Raw genomic sequence first — 21,788 nt, forward strand, 5'->3', positions numbered from 1 at the left:
TCTTTTGGGACTAGATGTTTTTCCTGAAAATGCTTAAAGGACGCTTTGGATAATCCCATTCTGATACAATACCATAGTGTAGCCGAGTAGTTAGAAAAAGTGGGAGGCAGGGTAAGAACAGGTGGAAGACGTTTAAAACACCAATTAAATTTATTATTGTAATTTTTAATATGAAAAAAATAATTGTAAACTGACAATTCACATTTCACAGTATACTTGTCCTTTGTTGGCTTAAAAAAAAACCTTCATAGGGGCTTATTCATCTGCAGTAAAAAAACGAAAGAGTCAAACAATAGCCTTATCTAGAAATTCACCAAGTAATTTTCCATTTATTCTCCACGTGTCTTGCCGAATGCAAGCTTAACACTTCAATGTTCACATCGAAAACGTTATAGGAAAGTATAACCGTATGCAAAAGTCTGGTCACTAAGAATGAGTCAAACTTACCTTGTAGATTTTTGCCTTCACAAGGAAGAGTTCTATCAAAGTGGGAGTACTTTCTATAGCAGCATTTATATATTCTAGAGCCAGGGATGGCTGTCCAATTTTATCATAATGTTGAGCCAAATAATACTGGACCCAGAGTAAAGTGGTTGGAGGTTCTTCTTTACCATCATCTGGAAGAAGAAAAATGGAGGGTTTTTTTGGTTCAGTTTATTAAGACAACATGCCAGAAGCTGAGCGCTGTAAATTTAGCCACTTTTAGCCACACAGAGATTAATTCTGCCTCTGTATCACGCTGGCACATATCGGACACAGGAGTGCTTCCAAACGCCTGGGTCCAGGTAAGTCCAATAACTTCTAAGTCTATGGTCTGACAAGACCTGAGCACATACTGGTCCCTTCTCACACTGTGGTTTTAAGGGAATGGAAAAGTGAGTTAGTGGGTCAGAAGGGAGTAACATTTTTTTCCAACTAGTCCCTTAATCAGGGCAGCGAAATGGGCAAGGGCATGATGTAGAGTTTTTATTTAAAATTGGTTTAGATGAAGGGTACAGCAAAGACTCCTGCTAAACACAAGTGTTGCACAGTGACAATGTAAAGGATTTCAGTATATTCAGCATTTATATGTTTTCAACCCATGGAATAGAATATTTTTAAAGGAAACAGGCTGTCTGTTCCAAACCCTCGCTTTAAAAACATTTTCTATCTCCAGCTTTGACAAATTCATCATCACTGTTCGCCTAAATGTATCCTAGAAAACATTCCTGTACACAAGTCAGTTTTGAAAGTTAGAGAGCTCTGCTTAAAATCCAAAATACTACTGAAGTCTTCAAAGTTAAGTTCACTACTCAATTTTGACTATGAAGCATAGCACCTTGCAGGGGGAAAAAATGGGCGTGGGGACTCTAGTCCTGCCAAAAGGCTCTGGTTCTTCAGTTTACGGTACAACTTAACCATGCAATTATACGCATTTGTTCATTTTAAGGTAAGGAAAAGATTGTTTATTTGAATGAAGTTTAATATTAAAGCAAATATTAATTGAACTGAAATAACATTAAGCCATTTCCTTAAACTGGAAAAGCACAGATGTGTTTAAAAGGCTTGGACAAACTCAAGCAGGTATGAAAGTGGCTATATTGTAGCCTATAGCAATAAATTCAAGGGAAAAGTTTAACAGGCAACTCAGGTGAGAATTTCATAATGAACGATTGCATTAATGTTTCTGCAAAGCAAGGAAATAAGTGGTTATAATGTCAATAAAAATGTCTTTAATAATTAGGATTATCCTGTAAAGTTTTAACGTGTATTGTCATTCATTCTGTCTTGATTATTACACCATTATAATCCATCCATCAAAATGTCAAGACTATCTTATGATGATGTTCTATGCAGAAGTTTTTTCCTGGATATTTTCTGTTACAAAGCAGTTGGGCAAACGACTGAAAAAAACATCATAAAGCTACCAGAGAGGAAACTATAAGGCCTGGATTCAATACATGTAGAACTATACCTCACAACAAAACAGTTGTCAGTCAAAACCGGGAAAACATTTTTTAACTCTCAAACAAAACCCCCAAGAACACAAAACCCAGCCCCCCGCAAAAGCTCAAAAATTCCCTCCCCCTGAAGACTGTGCTATCAGTATCTATTCCGTTTTGTTTGACATTTCTGTAATTAAAGATTTAACATATCTTTCAAATTTCGGTTTCCTGGACAATGATAAACTTGGGTTTGAAGATAGAATACTTGAAAATAGAATACTTGAACTCAAAACCGCAAAGAGATGATCAAATTTGTGGATCCAGAAAAAATTTTTAGAACAAGTGACTAGATTTTGAATACAGGCTTTATATTTGACAGCTTAAGTCCATTCTAAGGATGGCTATGGTTCAGTTCTGTGTTAGGGAAAAAGAGGAAAAAAACCCCATGATCTCAATTTCTTCCCTCCCCACCGATTCCCTGCCTCCGAATGGACACGTAATGCTTACACGAGGCACTACTTCCATGAAGTACATCAGTCTCAGCACTCACCATTTGGGTTAAATAACCTGCAGCTTCTTAGAGAGGTTTCATAACCTATCACGAGCTCTTCTATGATTGCCACCTACGCATGCAAGACAAGACAAAAGAAAAAAAAAAATCTGTGGGCAAGATGGCATTTTATTTCAACTTGAACTACTTGGTGTTACCCAAACTAGTTATTTTTGGTAAGAGAATTCTGCAATATCCTGAATTACAATACCTATGGGAATGCACTCAATCTCACCTCTCTTTTTAACAAATTAAGACCAAGCCTCCCTTGGTTAACCCTTATGCAGCTTATAATTAGCAAATCTTACGTTTTCTACATTTACCAACTTGGCATAAGGCTACGTACGTTTGCACTTGACTTTTTTCTAGACATACTAGGCCATAATACACAACAGTGCTGACGGAGCAAGCAGTGAAGAAAAAAAAAAGAAGAGTTTCCTTCATCTTTTTAATTCATCACAGCTATGAGGCAGAACATGTAAAAAGTGAGGGGGGAAACCTACCTTCTCCTTGTCTTTATACAACGACCTCAAAGTATTGAAGACTGGTGGGCAGCCTTTGCTGAAATTCATCCTTAGAAACTTGTCCAGACATTCCTTAAACTTTTCACCTTGAGAGGAAAAAGACCTGTTCATTTTGTTTTACCACACATTACTAGTCAATTGCAGACTATTTATGCTGTTAAAACATTAGTATCTAAGAAACACAAGTGTTGATCACTACCTGTTCAGCAAAAATGCACTTACCCGACAAAAAGTTTAATGGTAATCTTCTTGGAACTAGTCCCCTTGGGTATTTAGTCCAGGCCTCTTCATAGATCTTTAGCCTCTCCATCATATTAGCTGGAACAGAATTTTAGTTTATTTTTTCCCTTCCTTTTTGGCAAGAAGGGAAAGGGGGCGGGGGGGAAGTAATTTATATCTGGTTAAAAAAAGAATCAGAATATATAGCAACTAACAGCTATATACTTCCTAAACATTCATTTCCATTTTATTTTTTAACACTGCCATACTAAATTATTTCAGGCATTTGGTATCTGTAGATTCCTCTTCCAGCAGTGGAAGACTATAACTGCTTATCTCTCATCTTAAAAAGAGTTCCTGCCTAATCACTCTGCTAAAATCTTCAACAAAAAAAAACATTCACGAGAAGCATGCCTGTTTTTCCAAAACCGGTATTACCTACAACACAGAAATTAAGATAACAGAGACAGCAAAAGAAAAAAATCTAAATCAAAACTGTCTTCTATGAAATAATTCTCTTCTTTCAACGATGCACAAAGATTGCTGCATTTTTTGTTGTTTTAGTTTTAAATAAGACAGGATAACAACAACATATTTTTAACATTATTTTTAAATAGTAGTTTTATTATTTAAAGCAATACAGGTTTTTGATACATATATAAATTCCGGATGTGCAGAAACAGCTTATTTACCACAACATATCAAATCATTACCTGGTTTAAGTGCCTTTTCTAGGCCTTTGTAGTAAGCCCAGTTTTCAGGATTTCTTTCTTGCAGTCCTTTGTAGACTTCAACTGCTTCTTCAAGTCTGCCAAGCTGAAGCAGGAGTTCTCCTGTGTGAAATCCAAGAAGTTTTAAATTAATGTAACAAGATACTGAAGCAGTGTAACAATAATCACTCCACAGTAAGAGATTAGATAACCCTCAACTCCATATAGATTCCGATTTCTTAGAAAAAAATTATCACAGTGGCATCACAAACTAGCTGACAGATATGCTTTTATTTTGACAACAGGTGCAATTAACGGTAAGATTCTACAACTCAGCGAGTAATTCTTGAAACTTACTTGAAAATTTAATGTTTAAAGCAAGATGCATGTGTTTTTTTCTCACTTACTGAAATGACTGGTTACTTTAAGCGCAGTTTTTACTACAGAAGGCAATTAAAAGCAGTACACGGCATTTCATGTATATAGCATCTTGAAAACCAAATTGAAATTGCAGAGCTGCAAATAAAAGAATGGTTCTTCAGTCTGGTATCTCATAAAACTAACTTCAATGTTAAATCAAGCCATTGATCTGATTAATGAATTCTCAAGATTCTGCAACCAAGTTTCCTTTTAGTGACACTTCATTACAAGATACAGCTGTTAAAAGTAAAGTCTAGATCTAACAACTCTATAGAGCATCTTTGCTGATGCTGGAGTTGCAATGAAAGTCAATTTCCCATTTTGCAATGGGAAACCGTATTTTACAAAGCTTTGCTATTGGCAAATGTTAGGCACGAAAAGATTATAGAACAGAGGTGATACAGTGTCATTCTAGATTAAGGCAACATTTTTCTCATCCGGTTTCAAGAGGAAAATGTGAGTCAGTGTTACCTCTCTTCTTCCCTATGTCACACAACTGATGTAATTTTGCCAAGAGATACTGCTTCCCACAGATAGGATAACCTGTGGGCTGCATGCAGTATCTAATGCCAGGGAAAAATATCAACAGTTCACTCACTGAGAGCGACAGAATCTGGAAAATAAACCTGCATTCTTTCTCTAAAGTTATAATTTTTATCCAACGGTGGCAAAAGCCAATACTATTTTCAATGCTTCTCAGTTGTACGTCATCCACAATCGCTTTGCACATGCACTTAGAATTTGTAGACAGCACTCATTTATTAGCAGGCTTTTCTGTGGGATGCCCAGCAGCTAGGCTAGACCTAACGACACAACAGGAGCTGTGCCCCCAAAAAATTCATCTGTTGTACCCTGTGGAAAATGCACTGACTGCATTCTGTTCTTTTTTTCTGGTACATTACTAGGTTTTGTGCCTTTTTTTTGTGAAGTCCTACTTGAAAAATCCTATTTCAGTACTACCCTCGAACTTCCACCAAAAACTTAAAAACAGAGTATCTCAAAAGATCTTTCAGATAAGATATGTCGTAAAAAAACACGCCTAAACCCCCAACGTCCTGCTACTATGTCTGAAAAATGGTCTGTGATAGTGTAACCCCTACATCCATTTCCACGTATGTGCAAACCAAGTAACATAATCAGCAGCAATGGAGAGTTGCCTGCAATCATTTTCCTTGAGGAAGTACCACACACCTTCCATAATACTGCCACTACTTAATTCCTAGGTTTCTTTACGCAAGACAGTGAGATTACTCTTAGCAGGAATAGGGAGCTAGCTACATCTACATGACTAATATTAGAGAGTAAAAAGTTTTATTCTCTTTGCTTCTAGCAATAATCCAAATAGATTCCAGTGTGGGCCACAAGCAAACAGTACCTTGGATGGATTGGAAGTTTCACAGGAGGACTGTACAAGCATCAAGCAGAAGAAGAACAAAGCATGCTTTGAAAAAGAGCACCTGTTAATAGCGCTGCAAGAATGAACTTCCATCACTCTGCAATTCCAGCTATGGAATTTAAGATGCAGCATTATATTGCTCTGTTATAGTATTAAATGCTAGAATTATAGTAATACAATAACAAAAGCCTACATTGGGTTGCTCAGCTAAAGCGCCTATTTCCATATGCTGCAACAGTGAGTGAGTGTAATTAAAAGCCTTCTACTTTGACAAAGATGATTCTGCCCTTTCAGCAAGTGGTCTCCCTGTCAGGGCCACTACCAAAGCTACAATAGTATGGGTCTGGGTACACCACCCAAACAGAATTTCAGGACATTGATTCGGGATCATCTGTTTGGAACATTCATCAGCTCCAAAGTTTCAGGACAATATGTCTGTACTCTGCTGGTGTCTTATCAACCTGGGAGGAGAGTATGACAGGCACCAAAGAGCTCCAGGCAAGCAATCCTTTACCACAGCAAATTAAATAAATTAATCTAAAAACAAGTCAAAGATGACGTTCCAAAAGATTGGAAAAGCTAACAGAGTATAGGTATTCCATTGTGTTCAAATGTGCCTTCAGAAAGTAATTACCTTTCGTTTCTTCAACAGCCAGTTTATCACAGATCTGCTTTTCGTAGGTACAAAGATGCTCCAAGGCTTCTTTAAATAGCCCTGCCTCCCGGAGGACTTGATTTTGATACAGCAGCAGTTCACTGTACTCATAGTCCACTTTATCAGGTGATGTCTACGTAGGAAAGCAAGACACATGAGAAAGTTCAACCTTCTAGAATGCATCTGGGATTTAATTTGACTTAAGAAACTGCATAAAGTTTTCACATCATGAAAAGAAGCAGCGTTATAATTTTGGCTTAAGCATGAATCCATACAGGAGTTTCATGTTTTCCCTCATACCTGCTGTGTCTTCCTAAATTCCTCTAAAATTTTCGCAGCCATTTCATAGTCTTCCAGCAGATGGTAAGCAATAGCATAACCAATCCATGATGCTCGCTGTGCAGGTCGGAGCTGAAGCAACTGGTATCTTGTTTCCTGCAAAAAAAGTAGCTACTCGTTTTCCTGACTTTATTCTGATGCTCTGTAGAAACCACTAGGCAATACTCTGTCTTTGGTACTCCAGTATTTAAGGAATGTCACTAAAAATTAGTTTTCTATATGCAAATGTGTGGGTTTTTTGAACCAAAAGAAAGAATAAACTTTAAAACACTACAATGGTCTTGACTGAAAAAAAACCACAAACCCACGCACAAAGTAACACATCATGTCCAATTGAATACTGATGAGTCAGACTAACTTCGTTAACGTATGACACACGTGCTTTTCCTGTCTTACCACTTAGGAACAGAATGCAATTAAGGATACTTTGGTTTGAGTTGCAGGATCATTTACTATATACTGGTGTTCCAAATTCATCTTGGAAGTACATACGTATTAAGCGTTGTTAGGCAAAATAGGTCACGCAAGTGCATCCCTATTCCTTGGCAAGAAGGTAATTACAGCTGAAAGATGCAACAGATTTGCTTGGTATTGTGCTGTTTTAATCTAAGGGAAAAGTTATTACTTGGTTTGTTACAGACACCTGAAAGGCAGCTTCACATAATTTAAAATAAAGGAAAAAAGTTACTACCTACTAAAAAAGCCCAAACAGTCAGAAGTAGGGGTTAACAAAATACCAGAACTAGTTACAGCAGTTTGATTAGAATGAAGACTACTCAAAATATTAGGAAGTAGGAGAGGGTGGAAGCTAAAGCAAGAAAAAAAAGTAATAATCCTGCAACCTTATTCATGGTTTATTCAATTCTGCGCTGAGATGAAAAAGAATCATTAAATCTGTTTAAGTTATAGAAATTGCTCAGTAGCACATCTGCTTTTACTTTCATAAAGTACTGACCAGCACATCGTTTTAACACTCTGGATCTACCTCTGTATATTTTTTTTTTTTTAAAGCGTCATGAAACAATTTGCCACCTTCGCTACAGTTCCCTGGAAGCTGATAATGAATGCAGTATGTATACTTACCCTGTAACCTTCAAGATCCCTCATTTGAATCTGTAGCAGAGAAAGATCTCTCAAGATTTGAAGATTGTCTTTGTCCCATTTCAGTGCATTTCTATAGCATTTGATAGCTTCGTCATACTTCTTGTCCGACCTCTGAAGAAGGCCATAGACATGCCAACCTGGAAAGCTCTGTTAAGGATTCTACTGAATTTGAGCGGGGAGAAAACAGATCCAACATAGCAGTGAGAGAATTGTTGGTAAAAAGCTCTTAAGCTGTTTAATAAATGGACAGTAACGTTGTGACAATCATTGCAATCCTTTTCCTCAGTTGTACAAAGAAACCGCTTGCAAACTGAAGACAGAGAACTGCTTGCCAGTTTATATATACAGAGTGCCTATAATATGCCATAAACTTTTCAAATACTGGGGGAAGAATAAAGTAATAGGATCTCTGAAAAGACTATCAGGCTTACTCAAACACATTTTTGAGTAAGGGCTTATATTAGACAACTGAAGTGCTTGCACTTCCTGCGTTCTAAGTGTATGACAAGTCCTTATCAACATAATGGCAACTACTAACGTTTTTAAAGCACATCACATGCTTAAATGCCTAGTTCAGCCCACCACAAGTTTAGAGTTGCAGCCTAATGATAAAAAAAAAAAATAATACAATGCAAGCCAGAGTAATATTTGAGCTAATTGTGACTGCAAGGATAGCTGCAGAGCATCTATCCTTTGGCTGGCTTAGACAAAACATTCTTATGTATTGGAAACAAAATTTAAAATTCTGAACTTCCAGTTAGAAGCCCAATGGTACTGGCTTCTGTTGCAGTTCTATAGATCAAGCAGTTGTAGAAATAAACCTTTTCCATTCATAAGCTAAAGTCGTATTTCAAAAAGGATACAGACATGACTCTTCAAGTCATTCCTTAGGCCTCTACGCACAAGTTCATAAGCTTCCTCTTTCTTCCCTAGACAGTTTAATGTTAGTCCTTTCATTGCCAAGGTTTCTGGGGGAAAAAAAAGATTAAATAACTATCAGCTATTCTTTTTCATGTTTTTTAAGCTTAATATAGCAACTCTAAATATAGTATAGATGCAAATTTAGACTCAGTTATCAGCATCAAGATTTTGCGTTACTTTTTCACATGGAAAACTATACTGGCAGATTATTCATAGAATGGTTCAGCTTAGAAGGGACCTTAAAGATCACCTAGTTCCAACCCCCCTGCCATGGGCAGGGACACCTCCCACTAGACCAGGCTGCTCAAAGCCCCATCCAGCCTGGCCGTTAAGTGTATCATACACTTCACATACTTCACTGAAGTATATCATACACGACAATATACTTTATGCATTACTTCCACCAAAAAGTGAAAAAGTAAAGCAGAGTTATTTTAAAGGCACTAAAAGCTGTCTGCTCTACAAACTTTTTGGAGAAAGATTTTTTTTTTTTTTACTTTAAAGAAGCATTATAACTACTAAACTCTATTCACAACACTGAGACTTATACACATCCACCAAACTAGTTGGCAAAGAAAAACAAACATTTCTGGACAGTGGAAACCCTCAGCTCAGTATTAAGAGCTGACTGAAAATACAGCAAAGGACAAACACCTTTTTCTTCATTTATTTCCTTCATTATTAGAAACTCACAAAAGTGTCCCAAGACAACCCAGCTGGTTGTCCTGGTTTGAGGTTGGGGAGAGCATCTGTTGTTCATTTCAGTGGCCAGTCTGGCCCAAACAACGACACTGGTTTGCTATAGTAGGTCCAAAGGCTGCAAACTGATGTCTTTTTCTAGATCCAGCTGTGCCATCTGAAGATAGTATTATTCATAGCGGAAACTCTCAGCTCAGTATTAAGAATTGATTGAAAATACAGCAAAGGACAAACACCTTTTTCTTTGTTTATAAGACGACTAATCCTTCAGAAAATGTAGCAGACCACAGAGCTGACAAACATACAGTGCTGAACAACATTCAATTTCTACCTTTTGTCTTTCACTTCTACATGAATGAATAACAATTTCCCCTGAAAAGTGATTTGAGCAATACATACTTGTATTAAGAAACTTGCACAATGCCATAATGAATAATAGACTTGCAGCATAGAGAATGGCAAGCTACGAGTACTGGTAAGACCAGTCTTTAAAATTACAAATCTTACCAGCCGCGAGTGCTTAACATGATGCAGGTTTCCGGATGCTCTTACAGCTTTATGGGTAAAAGGTTAACAATAAGGTACTATAAACATAAAACTTACAAAATTATTACTCTATCCTAAAGTATGGGGGGGGGGGGGGGGGAAGCGAGCACATGCCATTTGAAAACTTACCTCCATGTTCTGCAAACTTTGGGTTAGAAAGGATCTGTTTACAGAACTTCAGCCCATTTCTATACTGCTTATGTTCGTAACACCTCTGTTGAAGAAGAACAGAGTACATTCATTAAAAAAATATTTAGAGTGAAAGTATTTCTGCACCCCCGAAATTAAGCACCAGTGACAGCTAGGGCTTTCAGAAAGTGTACTAATATTTTACTGAACTCTGTTCAGTGAGTTTCCTGTGATTAGAAATTCTTTCCATCACCAGAAAAAAAACAGTACGTGTCCTTAAGAACACAAATTTAAATGTGTAACTGAAGACACGTTATCATACAGCAATTTCTCAGATAAGATACCACAGGAAGCATAAGTGCCTACAGAGATTCAACTTCCCTTTAACTTAAATTAAAAGCAAACCTTATGTCATAATGTATCTTGGTAAGCGTTCATCTCACTTTGGTTCAATTATCTTTCACAGAAACACCACGAAAAAGCCTCCAACCACCATACAGGCAGGAAAGAAAATGAAATCATTGTAGCTTGGCTTAAACTACCTCTGAAAGCAACTTCTTACTATCAATTTGAATACCACATATATCTTGTACACATACAAACTTTCCAAACTAGTATACACTATCTTGCCATACTAGAAATTAAAACATTCCTCTACAGTTTTATTAAATCCAGCTCTAACAAGCTGCTTGTGTATGCGTCTCATTTCATTATGCAAGGCGCCTGCAATGCAAAATGGCACAGAGCATGAACTTTTAAAACCAGTTTTAGTATTTTACTTTTGTCAATCCACTCCCTGCGCTAATCTTTAAATAGAAGCCAAAGGAGGAAGAAGTAATGTTGTAAACACCAACTCATACACTTTAAGTCATGTAAACAAACGCTAGGAATTTCTTAGGTTTCAATCTACTGTAATACCAATGCCCCGACTTGAGTAAAGAAACACACGTTGCTTGAGCACAGACCCAAACCCTATGGTAACTAGGAAGTCATTGGTAACAGGACCTTACTGACTCTAGTTGAGCAGTTCTGGTGGCAGGATGACTGACAGGAGTATAAAATTGGGCACAACCAACAGTTTTCAAGTCCTCCTAAATAATTTGTTGTTCAGGATTCCACCTTTCTTCAGGCTGCTCCAAATTAACTATGCAAGAGCACCCATAAGCATGTATGGGCACCGTTTGTCCTCCGAGCACTCCCATCAGAAAAAGTAAGCAGGTGTTCCCATCAAGCAGAAAGTTTTAAAAATAAACTTTTTAAAGTTACTTGAATATTATGGAAGCACTTTAAAAAGAAAATGGTGTATCTACCCTCAGCGTCTCTGCTTTATGTTGCTTTTCCATCATGAAAGATGCTGTTTAGCGCCTAGCTTTCTTTTCCAAAGTGCAGATGGAAACACCAACAGTAAACTTCAAAGGTGTAAAAAAACTGGTATACCTCTAAGTTGATGTATTATTTTCCAGGTACTAAAGTCATGCAGCTGAAATATCAAGGCTGAAGACCAAGAGGCACCACAAAACAAGGATCTTGGCTCCCCCTATCCTGCCACCACCCTTTGGAGAAAGGGAATCATGGGAAAGGAAAGAGGAGGAAGAAGAGAAGGAAGATGCTCAGGGAGAGCATCCAAAGCAAGATGGACTCAAAGAAGAACTTATCAACAAAAGAATGACAGAATGGTTTGGATTGTAAGGGACCTTCAAAGATCATCTAGTACAACGTCCCTGATGTGGGCAGGAACATCTTTCACTACATCAGGTTGCTCAAAGCCCTGTCCAACCTTGACTTGAACACTTCCAAAAGACAACTCCCTCTATCACTAAGGACAGGAAAAGTTATCAGGGCAACCATCTAGCAAAGGAAGATTAAGGGTTAGGTAAGAGGAACTCTGTATAGGCGTCTTTTTTTTTTTATTAAACTTAACTGCTTATTATTTATACCTTTTAGTCATTACCTGCTTTCAAGTAGGCGGCTGAGTCACTTTAATCAGCCATTGGTCAGAGCTGACAGAGAGCTTACAGGTGACAACACAACAGCTTCAAGCCCCCCCCCTTTTTTTTTTTTTTAATAGAAATCATCAGTCATAAAAGTTACCACCCAGGGCTCCTCCCTGAAAGCAGAACCGCCATTTGCTCCCACCTAGGTAGGTGTGAAAGCAGCAAAACCTGTCACAAAAGTGGCACAGCCACAGGAACTGAAGAACGTGCCTCCAGTGTAAGGCACCGTCACAGGCAGGAGGGGTACTCTGGGGTTTCGCAATGTGCCTTCAAGTACAGCTGCTCAGATGCTGGCTATGAACGTGAAATCTTATCTCTAAACAGTCCCATTTTACATACTCTAACAACCAGCCTTTCACCTTGAAGTTTAAGGAAAGTCAGCCAAGATGGTATAGATGGCTGGAGACAGGAAATAGTTGCACACAGATTTTTCTCAGAATTATACAGAACTTACAGTGCAAGGTACTTTATAACAGAGTAAACTCACTGAGAATTGCAACAAATTCTCCCCTTAGGCTGCAGGGAGGAAAAATTTATGAGTTTATATCCATCTATGTGGATATGAAAGTTCCCATCAATCCAGAGAACACTGGGTAGAATGAATAAATTACAAGAACGTGATCAGTTCCTGGTATCACCTGAAGTACCGAATGAAGAACTAGCCATAGCCGCGTATATCCCCCAGTGAAGTATCACAGGTCTCCATTTTCAGGTGTTTCTGGGTAAAGACAAGTTGGAGCGATTTTCTGTTTACAATTTCTCCAACCTTCCAGGTTAATACTTTGAGCCTATTTCATTCTGTTAATGGAAGCATTTCAAATCGTGGCATTTTGTGAGTCTCCTTATTCTAAGTACACATTTGTGTTTTCAACTGTGGAAGGAAGGGAACAACTGAAACTGAGGTCATGTTTCATCCTTCTTCAGAAAAGGAGGTTGTTTCATCAAAGTGGGTCTAACAGCATCGCTGAGATTCCATTACTTGAAGCCATGCACAGACTTATTTCGTTCACCAAAGAGGTTATGGACTAACAAGCTTTAACAAAGGTGTGAATGAGAGAGAAGGAAGGCAGGAATGCAGCATATGCCACCATGGCTGGTACCAACCTTGGTGAATCTGTGGCTTCAAGGAACAGAAACATGAAAGGAAAATCTTTTAAGAAAAAGGAGGCAGCAAATATTGAAAAGGAGAAAGGAAGAACAAAAGGAAAGATGAGAGTGAGTAATACACAGCTAGAGTGAGAAAATCCTTAAGGGAATCAGTAGTTTCTGAGTAAGAGGGGAAAAAAAAAAGAACCTGCAATAAAAACTATTAAAAAATAATCACAGAAGCAGGAATGGTGACAACTTAAGTATTCTTGGGACAGAAAGATACAGGCTTGCTGGAAGCAGAAATGGTCTTCATCTGGGCAGCCTGTTTCCTCCCAGATGAAGGGCTTCTGGGAGTCACTCCCAGGCCTCCGACCCTTACTTTGGGACAGCTGTTCTGCAGAACTAACACATTTCTCTGTTCCAGAGACCTCTAGAAAAGCACAGCTGCCCCCTCTAAGCTTAAATCCTGCACATAGACACTTCCAAAGCCAGCAGTCAGAGTCTGCCTCTGATGTTTGACAGACAAGTGCTCCATCCACAGCTTGTGACATCACGCAATGAGAAAACATAAAAGCTAAACTTCTAAAAAGTAAGGTTAAGCGTAATGATTTAAAAGAAAAGAATCTGACTCTTCACCATCACTGAATCTCTTATTACACATTTGGTGCCCTTCAAAGCTTTTCCTTTAATAAGTTACCAGATGTTTTAAGATATCTAAGCTTTTCTATACATGCTGTGGCCAGAATTACGGCCTACTCCAAACACACCAAGATTCTTTTTATACCCTTTAACTCATTTTCTGTATTTATAGCAAGGAAATAGCACCTGCTTTAACACAGTTCTACAAAGAATTAGTAGAGACAGAGTATGACTCCTTCAAAATCATGCAAGATCATAGCAGGTAGGAGAGAATTTGCATTTTTCCATTTATTCAATGGATTTGAATGCATGGCGATTACTAGACAAAGACTGACAGTGAAATTACAAGGAACAGAGCTAGTCCATAGTCTCTAGAATGCCAAGCCTGAGGTGGAAGGAGGGCTCGTGTTCTGGTGTTCGGGTCCATAAACTGTTAGGGCATCTGTCCAGAATCAGTCTTTGGCCAGCGGACATCTTACACGAACACACGCTCAGCACGCCAACCGTGAATGAACTCCTCTGAATTTCTTCCTTGATGGCTGCCACAAAGAAACGTGAAGAGACTATTTACAGCTCACCTACACCTAGACAGCTAACCACTACATGGAGTTTGTTTCCCCCTTGCCCCAGTTTTCCTGTTTTGAATCTTCCCTCTCGCGTACATCTACTTTCTAAACCTTGTTATCACACCTACAGCTAGAAAATAAGACTGACTTGCATTCTTAAGCAGCTACTCCAGTTACCCACACGGCTATATACAAGGGCCACGCTACTGATTATAGCTGCACTCCTAAGGGCTGCTGACAATAGCACTGAGATGACTTTTACTCAAACTTAATTCAGCATCGTTTTCTTTATGTATTGTATAAACAAATACATTTTCACAAGCGCATCTGAGAAATTTTACAGCTGTAAATTTGAAATGTACAGAAAAAGGCTCTCTAATTGTTTGCTACCTGTAAGCAGGCAGCATGTTTTACCTCTCACACATTCCTTCCCTCTCAAAATAGACATTTTAATGGTCAAGTACTTATGTTTCCAACTAAAGAGCAAGGATAGTTGTAAAGTGCAGCATTTTGACATGCAGGTTTCAATTCCACAGCACATGGCAAACCAAATTCTGCCATTACACATGAAATATTTTGCATATATTCACTTCCAGAAGTGCAAATCCTCTTTATTACAAAGCAGTCTTCATGTCCTACAAGCATTTAATAACTAAGGTAATAATTTAATAGCCATCCCAACTTAAATTTGCTATTTGTAAGACATTTTATAATCACTACACCGCAGATTAAAGGGTCCTGTGTGTTCAATAATATCAATAGTTAACAACACCTCTAACTCAGTATAACACCAGGAGTTAGTAAAGGTCTTACTAGAGGCTTCACAGCATGGTGAATCTACACCGCCACCAGGTATGACTCAACTTAACCTAAGCAAAGAATCACCTAGATCAAAACATAGACAGCAGAAAACCACCTTTCTAGCAGGGGCACTTGAAAAAAGACACGTATGTCCAATCTAGCTGATTCAAGAGCATTTTAAAACCACTTTGTAGTAGTAAAAAAAAAAATAAAAGTCTCATAAGAGTCCATCAAAGCTGGACTTTGCAGCTGATTAAAGAGGTGAGAAGCAGACCCAAAAGTGTCTCATGAGCAAGCTGAAGACAGTCATAGGAGAATAACAAAGGAGAAGCTGCCTTTTGCCTTCTTACCTGAAAGCAGGCAAAACCAGACGTTCTTCCTCAAGAATAAGTACCAAAGCCTAGTTTGCTTCCCAGGCTCACAAATGTGAGCACTGAGGTGTTACTGACTGCTTTCTTTTTATTCTTACCTGGACCAGCAGGACTGGGTATAAGAAAGAGTGCAGTGAGAGTAAAAAGGATGTGTGAGAGTAAAAAGGATATAGCAGGCCCAAATACGTGGGATGGGATCACATTCCCAATCGTTATGCCCCTTGAACTGGAACAGTAACAAAACAATAGTGTGCAATTTCTATTAAAAAGACAGAATTTTGCAAAAAACAACAAGAGGAATTTTCAGCTGTTTTCTAAGATTATGTAATTTCCCAGGTCCTGCTTAACTCCAACTTACAACCAATTTCCTAAACTCCCATATCTGCAAATTAATTGAATTAAAACAAATGCAAAATCAAGTACTTAAAAAAAACCAAAACAAAAACACACACACACAAAAATCAAAACAAAAAAAACCAAACCCAAAACAAATAAAAAACCACCACAAAACAAAAACACCACCAAAAACCCTGCAGGAAATCCCTTCTCACTGTCGGTAACTCTGTTAAAGCAAGCACCCTAATTTAGTCAATGCGATGATGGACTAGCCAAAGAACATGATTTTCTTCACCAAATGAGTCCCAAAATTGGATTCGGACCGAAGAGACAGTAGAGATTCAATCTTAACTTCTCATCGCTGGTCTACTGTACTCAGTCTCTCTTCCTCAGCAGGTGACATCACCTGTGTCATTTTAAGAGGCAATATATAGGACAACTGATCCACACACGGGTGAATTTTTGACTTGCATCTGAAAGTCCCCAGGAGAAAGTATGATGGAGGACAGGCTGCTCTGCTTGAACAATTCAGGGATTCGACACTCTGCTATCCTCTTCCCCAAGGGTTTGAGCGGCTTGAGCAGAACCAAGGTGGACAAATCCTTTCAACTACAGCAACGTGCTCCTTAGGGGACTCCACGGTTTCTCCCAGTAGCAGTCACGAACATGTACACTTGCGGCATCGCATAGCAATGTTGGCAGCCACGCTGCCGTAAGACCTCTGGCAGCAGAACGCGTTAGCATTCTTGGCCTTAGCACTCACGAAGGTGTGTACTTACAGTGCATGATACGCACGTCTGCCACTCAGATGCTCTCTATTTCTTCCAGCACCATTCAGATGCAGCAACTTAAAAGATAGTAAGTCCAGCCGCTGTGCGGCTCAGGGCTGTTTTCCAAGCACAGTTACTCTCTCCACTGCTAGACTAGATCAGGTCAAGTCACTAAGGTGCACTAATTCAAGCTAAATGTAGTAAAGAAGCTTCTGAAAGCTGGAAGCATTAGGAGCAACTACTCACCGTGAATTAGTGGGTCTTTTGAGCACTAACCATATCAAACAGCTCAACAGCTCTAGGTAAAAGCGTCCACCGAACTGATTCAGTGTCATGACAAATACAAGATGTATAAACCGGAGGACTAAAAAAAAAAAAAAGCAAAAACAAAAACACACCAGAAACCCAAAAACAAACACACAGAACAAAAAAACCCCAAACCTTATAGATATGTTAATGATAAACAACTCTGGGGCAAAGTTGCATAATCTTTTGCTGTCAAATCAAAGCCAACCATCCTCTTCCATGGTTCTGCAGTGTTAATGAACAGAACTGTTCTGTGTTGGCAACAACTTTAGCAACCGCCTAATTTAAGGGACTCAGAAATCCTCCTCCTGCATATTTTGCCTTACTTTTTGGAAGATATTGATACCTTCATAACTAGCACTGCTTAGTAAAGGCAGGTTAAAACTGAAATAAGTTAGGAAGAAAAGAAATAAGTGCACCTTTCCATTTAGTGCTGAGGCAGGAAAAAGATCTGTATATGCTTTTGAATTGGCCTCATTCCTGTATTTGACAAAATCCGGCTAGAAACAGCTGCTGACAAATAGTTACAGCTCTTCTAGAAACAAGACTAGAAGTCCTTACTCACTGAAGCAAGACTCTTCATGAAAAAAACATTATTCAACATCAGTTCTGTTGGACACTACTTGGTTACTTTAATCTCTCCTTCTTGGGGAGAATTACCATTAATTTGGCCATGTCAACTAAGATCAGCTGACTTCTGGCCCTTACCTTGGAACCCCAGCATTCAGGCTTCACCTCTGAATTTAGCATGAAACTGACTATACCTCATAAAAGATACAGTATACCTAGGATATATTTGGGTTTTAATGATAAGCTGAAACAGCTAAGCAAATCAAATGAAATTTCAAGATATGACATGGAAAGCGCTAAAGGAGCCCACACAATAGGTTCTTCGGGATTTACATGGACATTTCAACTCAGCTGTATTTCGCAGCACAGCCCAGGACATATGGTGAGGATATTGATATTTTCTACCCACGTATTATGTCCAGAGTACTCTTCACCCTGAGTTCTGAGGTATGTGAGATGTTGTCTTGTAGCACTGAGCCATTGCGAAATAGTTAAACATGGCTAGTGAGATAAGAAAGGTTGTTCTTCAACATTACAAGGTTTGCTAACTTGATTGTGTGGTATCATAGAAGCAAACAGAAATCCTTGTAACAAGTCTGTCTCACTGACCTTAGTTTTAAGGGTGGCAATGAATAATTGTTCCTTTTCTCCAAATCCCCTACCAGCAAAATCAGAAAAAATGTAACTCCTTATCACTACTCTTGTTGTGTTGACACAGTGCTGCTGTGTACAAGAGATTTAAACTTGAGATGCCCAGAAAGTGCAATCAGCAAAAAAACTCATTAAGAAAACCTTCGAAAAACAGGAATAAACACAACTTGGTAAAATTCTAACCAAAATAAAGGGTAATCACATATAAGCTGGATTAAGTCCATTGCCCCAGGTAACTTCGGTTTCAAATCATTACAAAAACCACTTTGAGTTCAGCTTAGAGTATCTACAGCCACAACAACACAAGACTGGCTATGATCTTACAGCCAGAAGAAATTAGGATGCATTTCTATTAATAAGTCTTTTATTTTCATAACTGAAATAGGTAAGGAACAAACTTACGCTGCTCCGCAGAAATTTACAGCAGGGAATCCTGTTTCTACAATTTCTGACAGCCCCAATGACAACAAATGGCCTAATTTGGAGAACAGGCTTTAGTAACAGCAGTGTTGCTCAAGTGATCCCTTAATGGTATCCTAGAGTCTCAAACAGCAATTAATTTCTTCAGCAAGTTTGAGAAATATTTCTGAAAAACAACAACAGCGACTCTGCTTAAAGCAGCAGGTCTGTTCTTTACTTTCATTCCAATATTTCAACCAAGACATAATTTTTCCTTTTACTTTTGGCAAAGCAGGGTATTCCTTTTGGCAAAGGAAAAACAAACGATCAACATCTCAACAGCCAAGATATTGGAAAAGCCTTGTTAACAATTCCATATTTCAGATGAGATAGTATGTGATGGAACTCCAGTGGTGAACATACTTGATTGCCATACAGTCATGCAAAGCAAAAAAGACTACACACAAAACGTGCTGATTTAGTTAGTTACTGATAGAAGTGAAATTCTGTAAACGAGTCTTTAATCTTGAATCAAGATCACTTAGGAGGAGATTTCCAAGCCTGCCACCTCAGCAACCTTAAAGTCAGCACCTGAACTTCTATGAGACAGAACATCATTTTTTAAGGACTAGTGCTGGTAAAAGTATTAGTGAAGGAGAAGCACAGGTCTGTCCAGTTTGAAAGTGGAGGGACAGGGAGCAGATTCTAGAATGAAGAAACAGGAAGACGGCCCAGCAGGAGGGACTTGGCATATTTACAGCAGAGACATTGAAGAGATGCTGTTCAACAGGCTTTTTTATCATTAGGAAATTCCTATATCTTTTAGTAGAACGCTTTTCAAAGCCAGCATGGAAAGGAAGACAATGAACTCAAAAATACCCTCAAGCACAGCAGTGTTATCGTAGAAATGACCAACTAAAGGTGAAATTCTAACCCCTCTCTTGCAGCAGACACCTTGGTTATTGTAATGCCCCCCGGAGGACACAGGTTCTGGACGTGCCTCATCAAGCCTGTCTAGCACATAAGGTAACTGATACAGAGACGAAAGACGTACGGCTCTCCAGACATCGTGAAGACCACAGGTCATCACCAGCCCTGAACATATTGAGAAACTCTGATCTGCATACAATGTGATATACACAAGCCCGGACCAGTGTGGCACCTCGCTTCTTCAGTATGCTCCTTCTACAGTATGTACTAGAGTTGTAAATCAGTAAAACTATTTAAACAAGGCCTGAACTTAGTTCCCCACTTGAACTGTTCGTTTGCATCATAAAATACAACGATGCTTCACTTCTTAACAACTTTTTTCTCCCTGCCTAAACCGTATTCAATTAGAGGCTAAGCCCACTGTGCTATGATGAGAAGTATTTGCATCACCATACTCTGCCAGAACATCACGACTCCAAGAACTTTATCCTCTGCCGCTTAAACGAACTTAAAAACCCTTCCACATAATATACGGCACCTTCAGCGGCTTTGTGTTTAATATTTCTTCAATACATTTTCAATATATTTAACTTCCACACCCAAAAGTTAATTGACTACTGTCTTTGGGATTCGTGAAATAAAACTGAACACATTTGATGAATCGTATCTGACCAGATACAGTGGCTGAGTAATTTGGCAAAATGCCAGGAACATTCATCAGTTATATTTAATAAAAAAAAGAAAAAAAAAAATCAGTCAATCCTACTTCCTACAACTACTAGTTTTATACTATAAGACGTGGAAAAAAAAAATGGAGTAAACTGCTTTTCCCATTACTTTGTAGTGCATCCAGCCTTCTGGGTACCAAAAAACCAACTTCTGTATTCCTTCGACTCCTGTGTTTGCTATTCTACTCTTTCCTCTGCCTCCACCTGAACTCTTCCCAACTGCCTAGAGATCAACTGCGTCCAAAAAAATGATAATTCCTCAATTAATTTTAAATTTTCAGATGGATCAAAAACAAGAAGGGAAAAATGTAGAAATCCACTTTTCTTCTAAATTTCACAGAACCCTTGAGCAGAAAAACAGGAATACCTACCTGCAGGGTTAAGAGCATATAGTTAAAACTATACAAAAAATATAAGCTAGAAACTTTCTTTTTAATGGAAGTGCAAGTTTAAGCAGAATGGTGATCGATAATCTGTGGGCGGTTTTTTTTACTCAAACTAATCATGCAGATCCCTTTCCCTTTGTACTACAGGAACACTAAACTGTAACTTGCCTTTCAAATGGAAAAACGTTTCCATCAGAACCTCCACATACCTGTAAAGTGACTAGAAGATGTTAGTCTAGTTAGTGTGTTGCAATACGCAAAGGCAAAGTGCACACGCTTCTGAACTCAGAATTTGTCAGTTAAGTGGAAATGCTAGCTTGCAAGCAAATCCATACATGAAAGAAACTTACTGATCATGTAATGCCTTTACTACAAAACAGACAAACAAAAACAAACTCTGAAAGCTAATTATTGCCACTCTCTATGGAAAGGTGGGCAGCTTGGTGTAGCTTTCGCAAGACCCTAACATTTATGTTACAGGCATACTTCTTAAAAATGGCAAAGAAATGAGGCCTCAGGAACTTAAAACACACACAAAATCAGTTTGCTTTTTTTCATTTTATGCTTCACTAATAAATATACAAGGCTGTTATCTACTTAGTTCCTGTGCTCACTACCTCCACGAAAATCAGAACGTGAATGATTTTATATTTCTGTAAACAGCCTGCGTGACAGTAATTATCTATTTGAAGGGTAATGCATCCTTTCAATACCACTTGGGCTGCTTCCCAAAGCATCTGCTGGGGGGAAAAAAAAAAATCTCATCCAGGCATGCTCAAGCGAACAACTCCATGGTCTGCCTGGGCCAGGAGACAGCATGAGCAGACACAGGACCAGATATAGTCAGACCACCTTGTTAGTTGCCCAGGTGGACTCGGGCTCCTCTTGCTGCTGTTCAGCCACCCGTGGGCCAAAGGAAGAGGTGGCAGAGGATACGGCGTAATGAAGGGTTGCGGTCTCCTGGAAAAAAGGCATAGAGCGAGGAAAGGCTGCAGGAAGAGAGAGGTGGAGTGAAGGCAGAGGAGTAAGGAAGTAATGTTTCTTTGGACTTGCATATAGGGGCTTCCTATAAGACGCCTCGCTAATTCAAGTCAAACACATAATCAAAACTTCAC

At 38.7% G+C, this 21,788-nt stretch overlaps 1 protein-coding gene across 1 annotated transcript in view; it reads right to left on the minus strand.

Moving 5' to 3' along the window:
* The window catches only part of NAA15 (N-alpha-acetyltransferase 15, NatA auxiliary subunit), a 43,315-nt gene that overhangs the window by 19,395 nt on the left and 2,132 nt on the right, over nucleotides 1-21,788 (minus strand). The window contains exons 2-11 of the mRNA XM_063335867.1: nucleotides 10,138-10,222; nucleotides 8,706-8,810; nucleotides 7,822-7,979; nucleotides 6,700-6,834; nucleotides 6,379-6,532; nucleotides 3,932-4,051; nucleotides 3,222-3,317; nucleotides 2,979-3,085; nucleotides 2,476-2,548; nucleotides 448-617 (exon numbers count right to left, since the gene is read on the minus strand). Of these exons, the coding sequence (XP_063191937.1) occupies nucleotides 448-617; nucleotides 2,476-2,548; nucleotides 2,979-3,085; nucleotides 3,222-3,317; nucleotides 3,932-4,051; nucleotides 6,379-6,532; nucleotides 6,700-6,834; nucleotides 7,822-7,979; nucleotides 8,706-8,810; nucleotides 10,138-10,222 (1,203 nt within the window). The remainder of the gene's footprint in view (nucleotides 1-447; nucleotides 618-2,475; nucleotides 2,549-2,978; nucleotides 3,086-3,221; nucleotides 3,318-3,931; nucleotides 4,052-6,378; nucleotides 6,533-6,699; nucleotides 6,835-7,821; nucleotides 7,980-8,705; nucleotides 8,811-10,137; nucleotides 10,223-21,788) is intronic.

Source organism: Chroicocephalus ridibundus, chromosome 5, assembly GCF_963924245.1.
Source record: "Chroicocephalus ridibundus chromosome 5, bChrRid1.1, whole genome shotgun sequence".
NCBI lineage: Eukaryota > Metazoa > Chordata > Aves > Charadriiformes > Laridae > Chroicocephalus > Chroicocephalus ridibundus.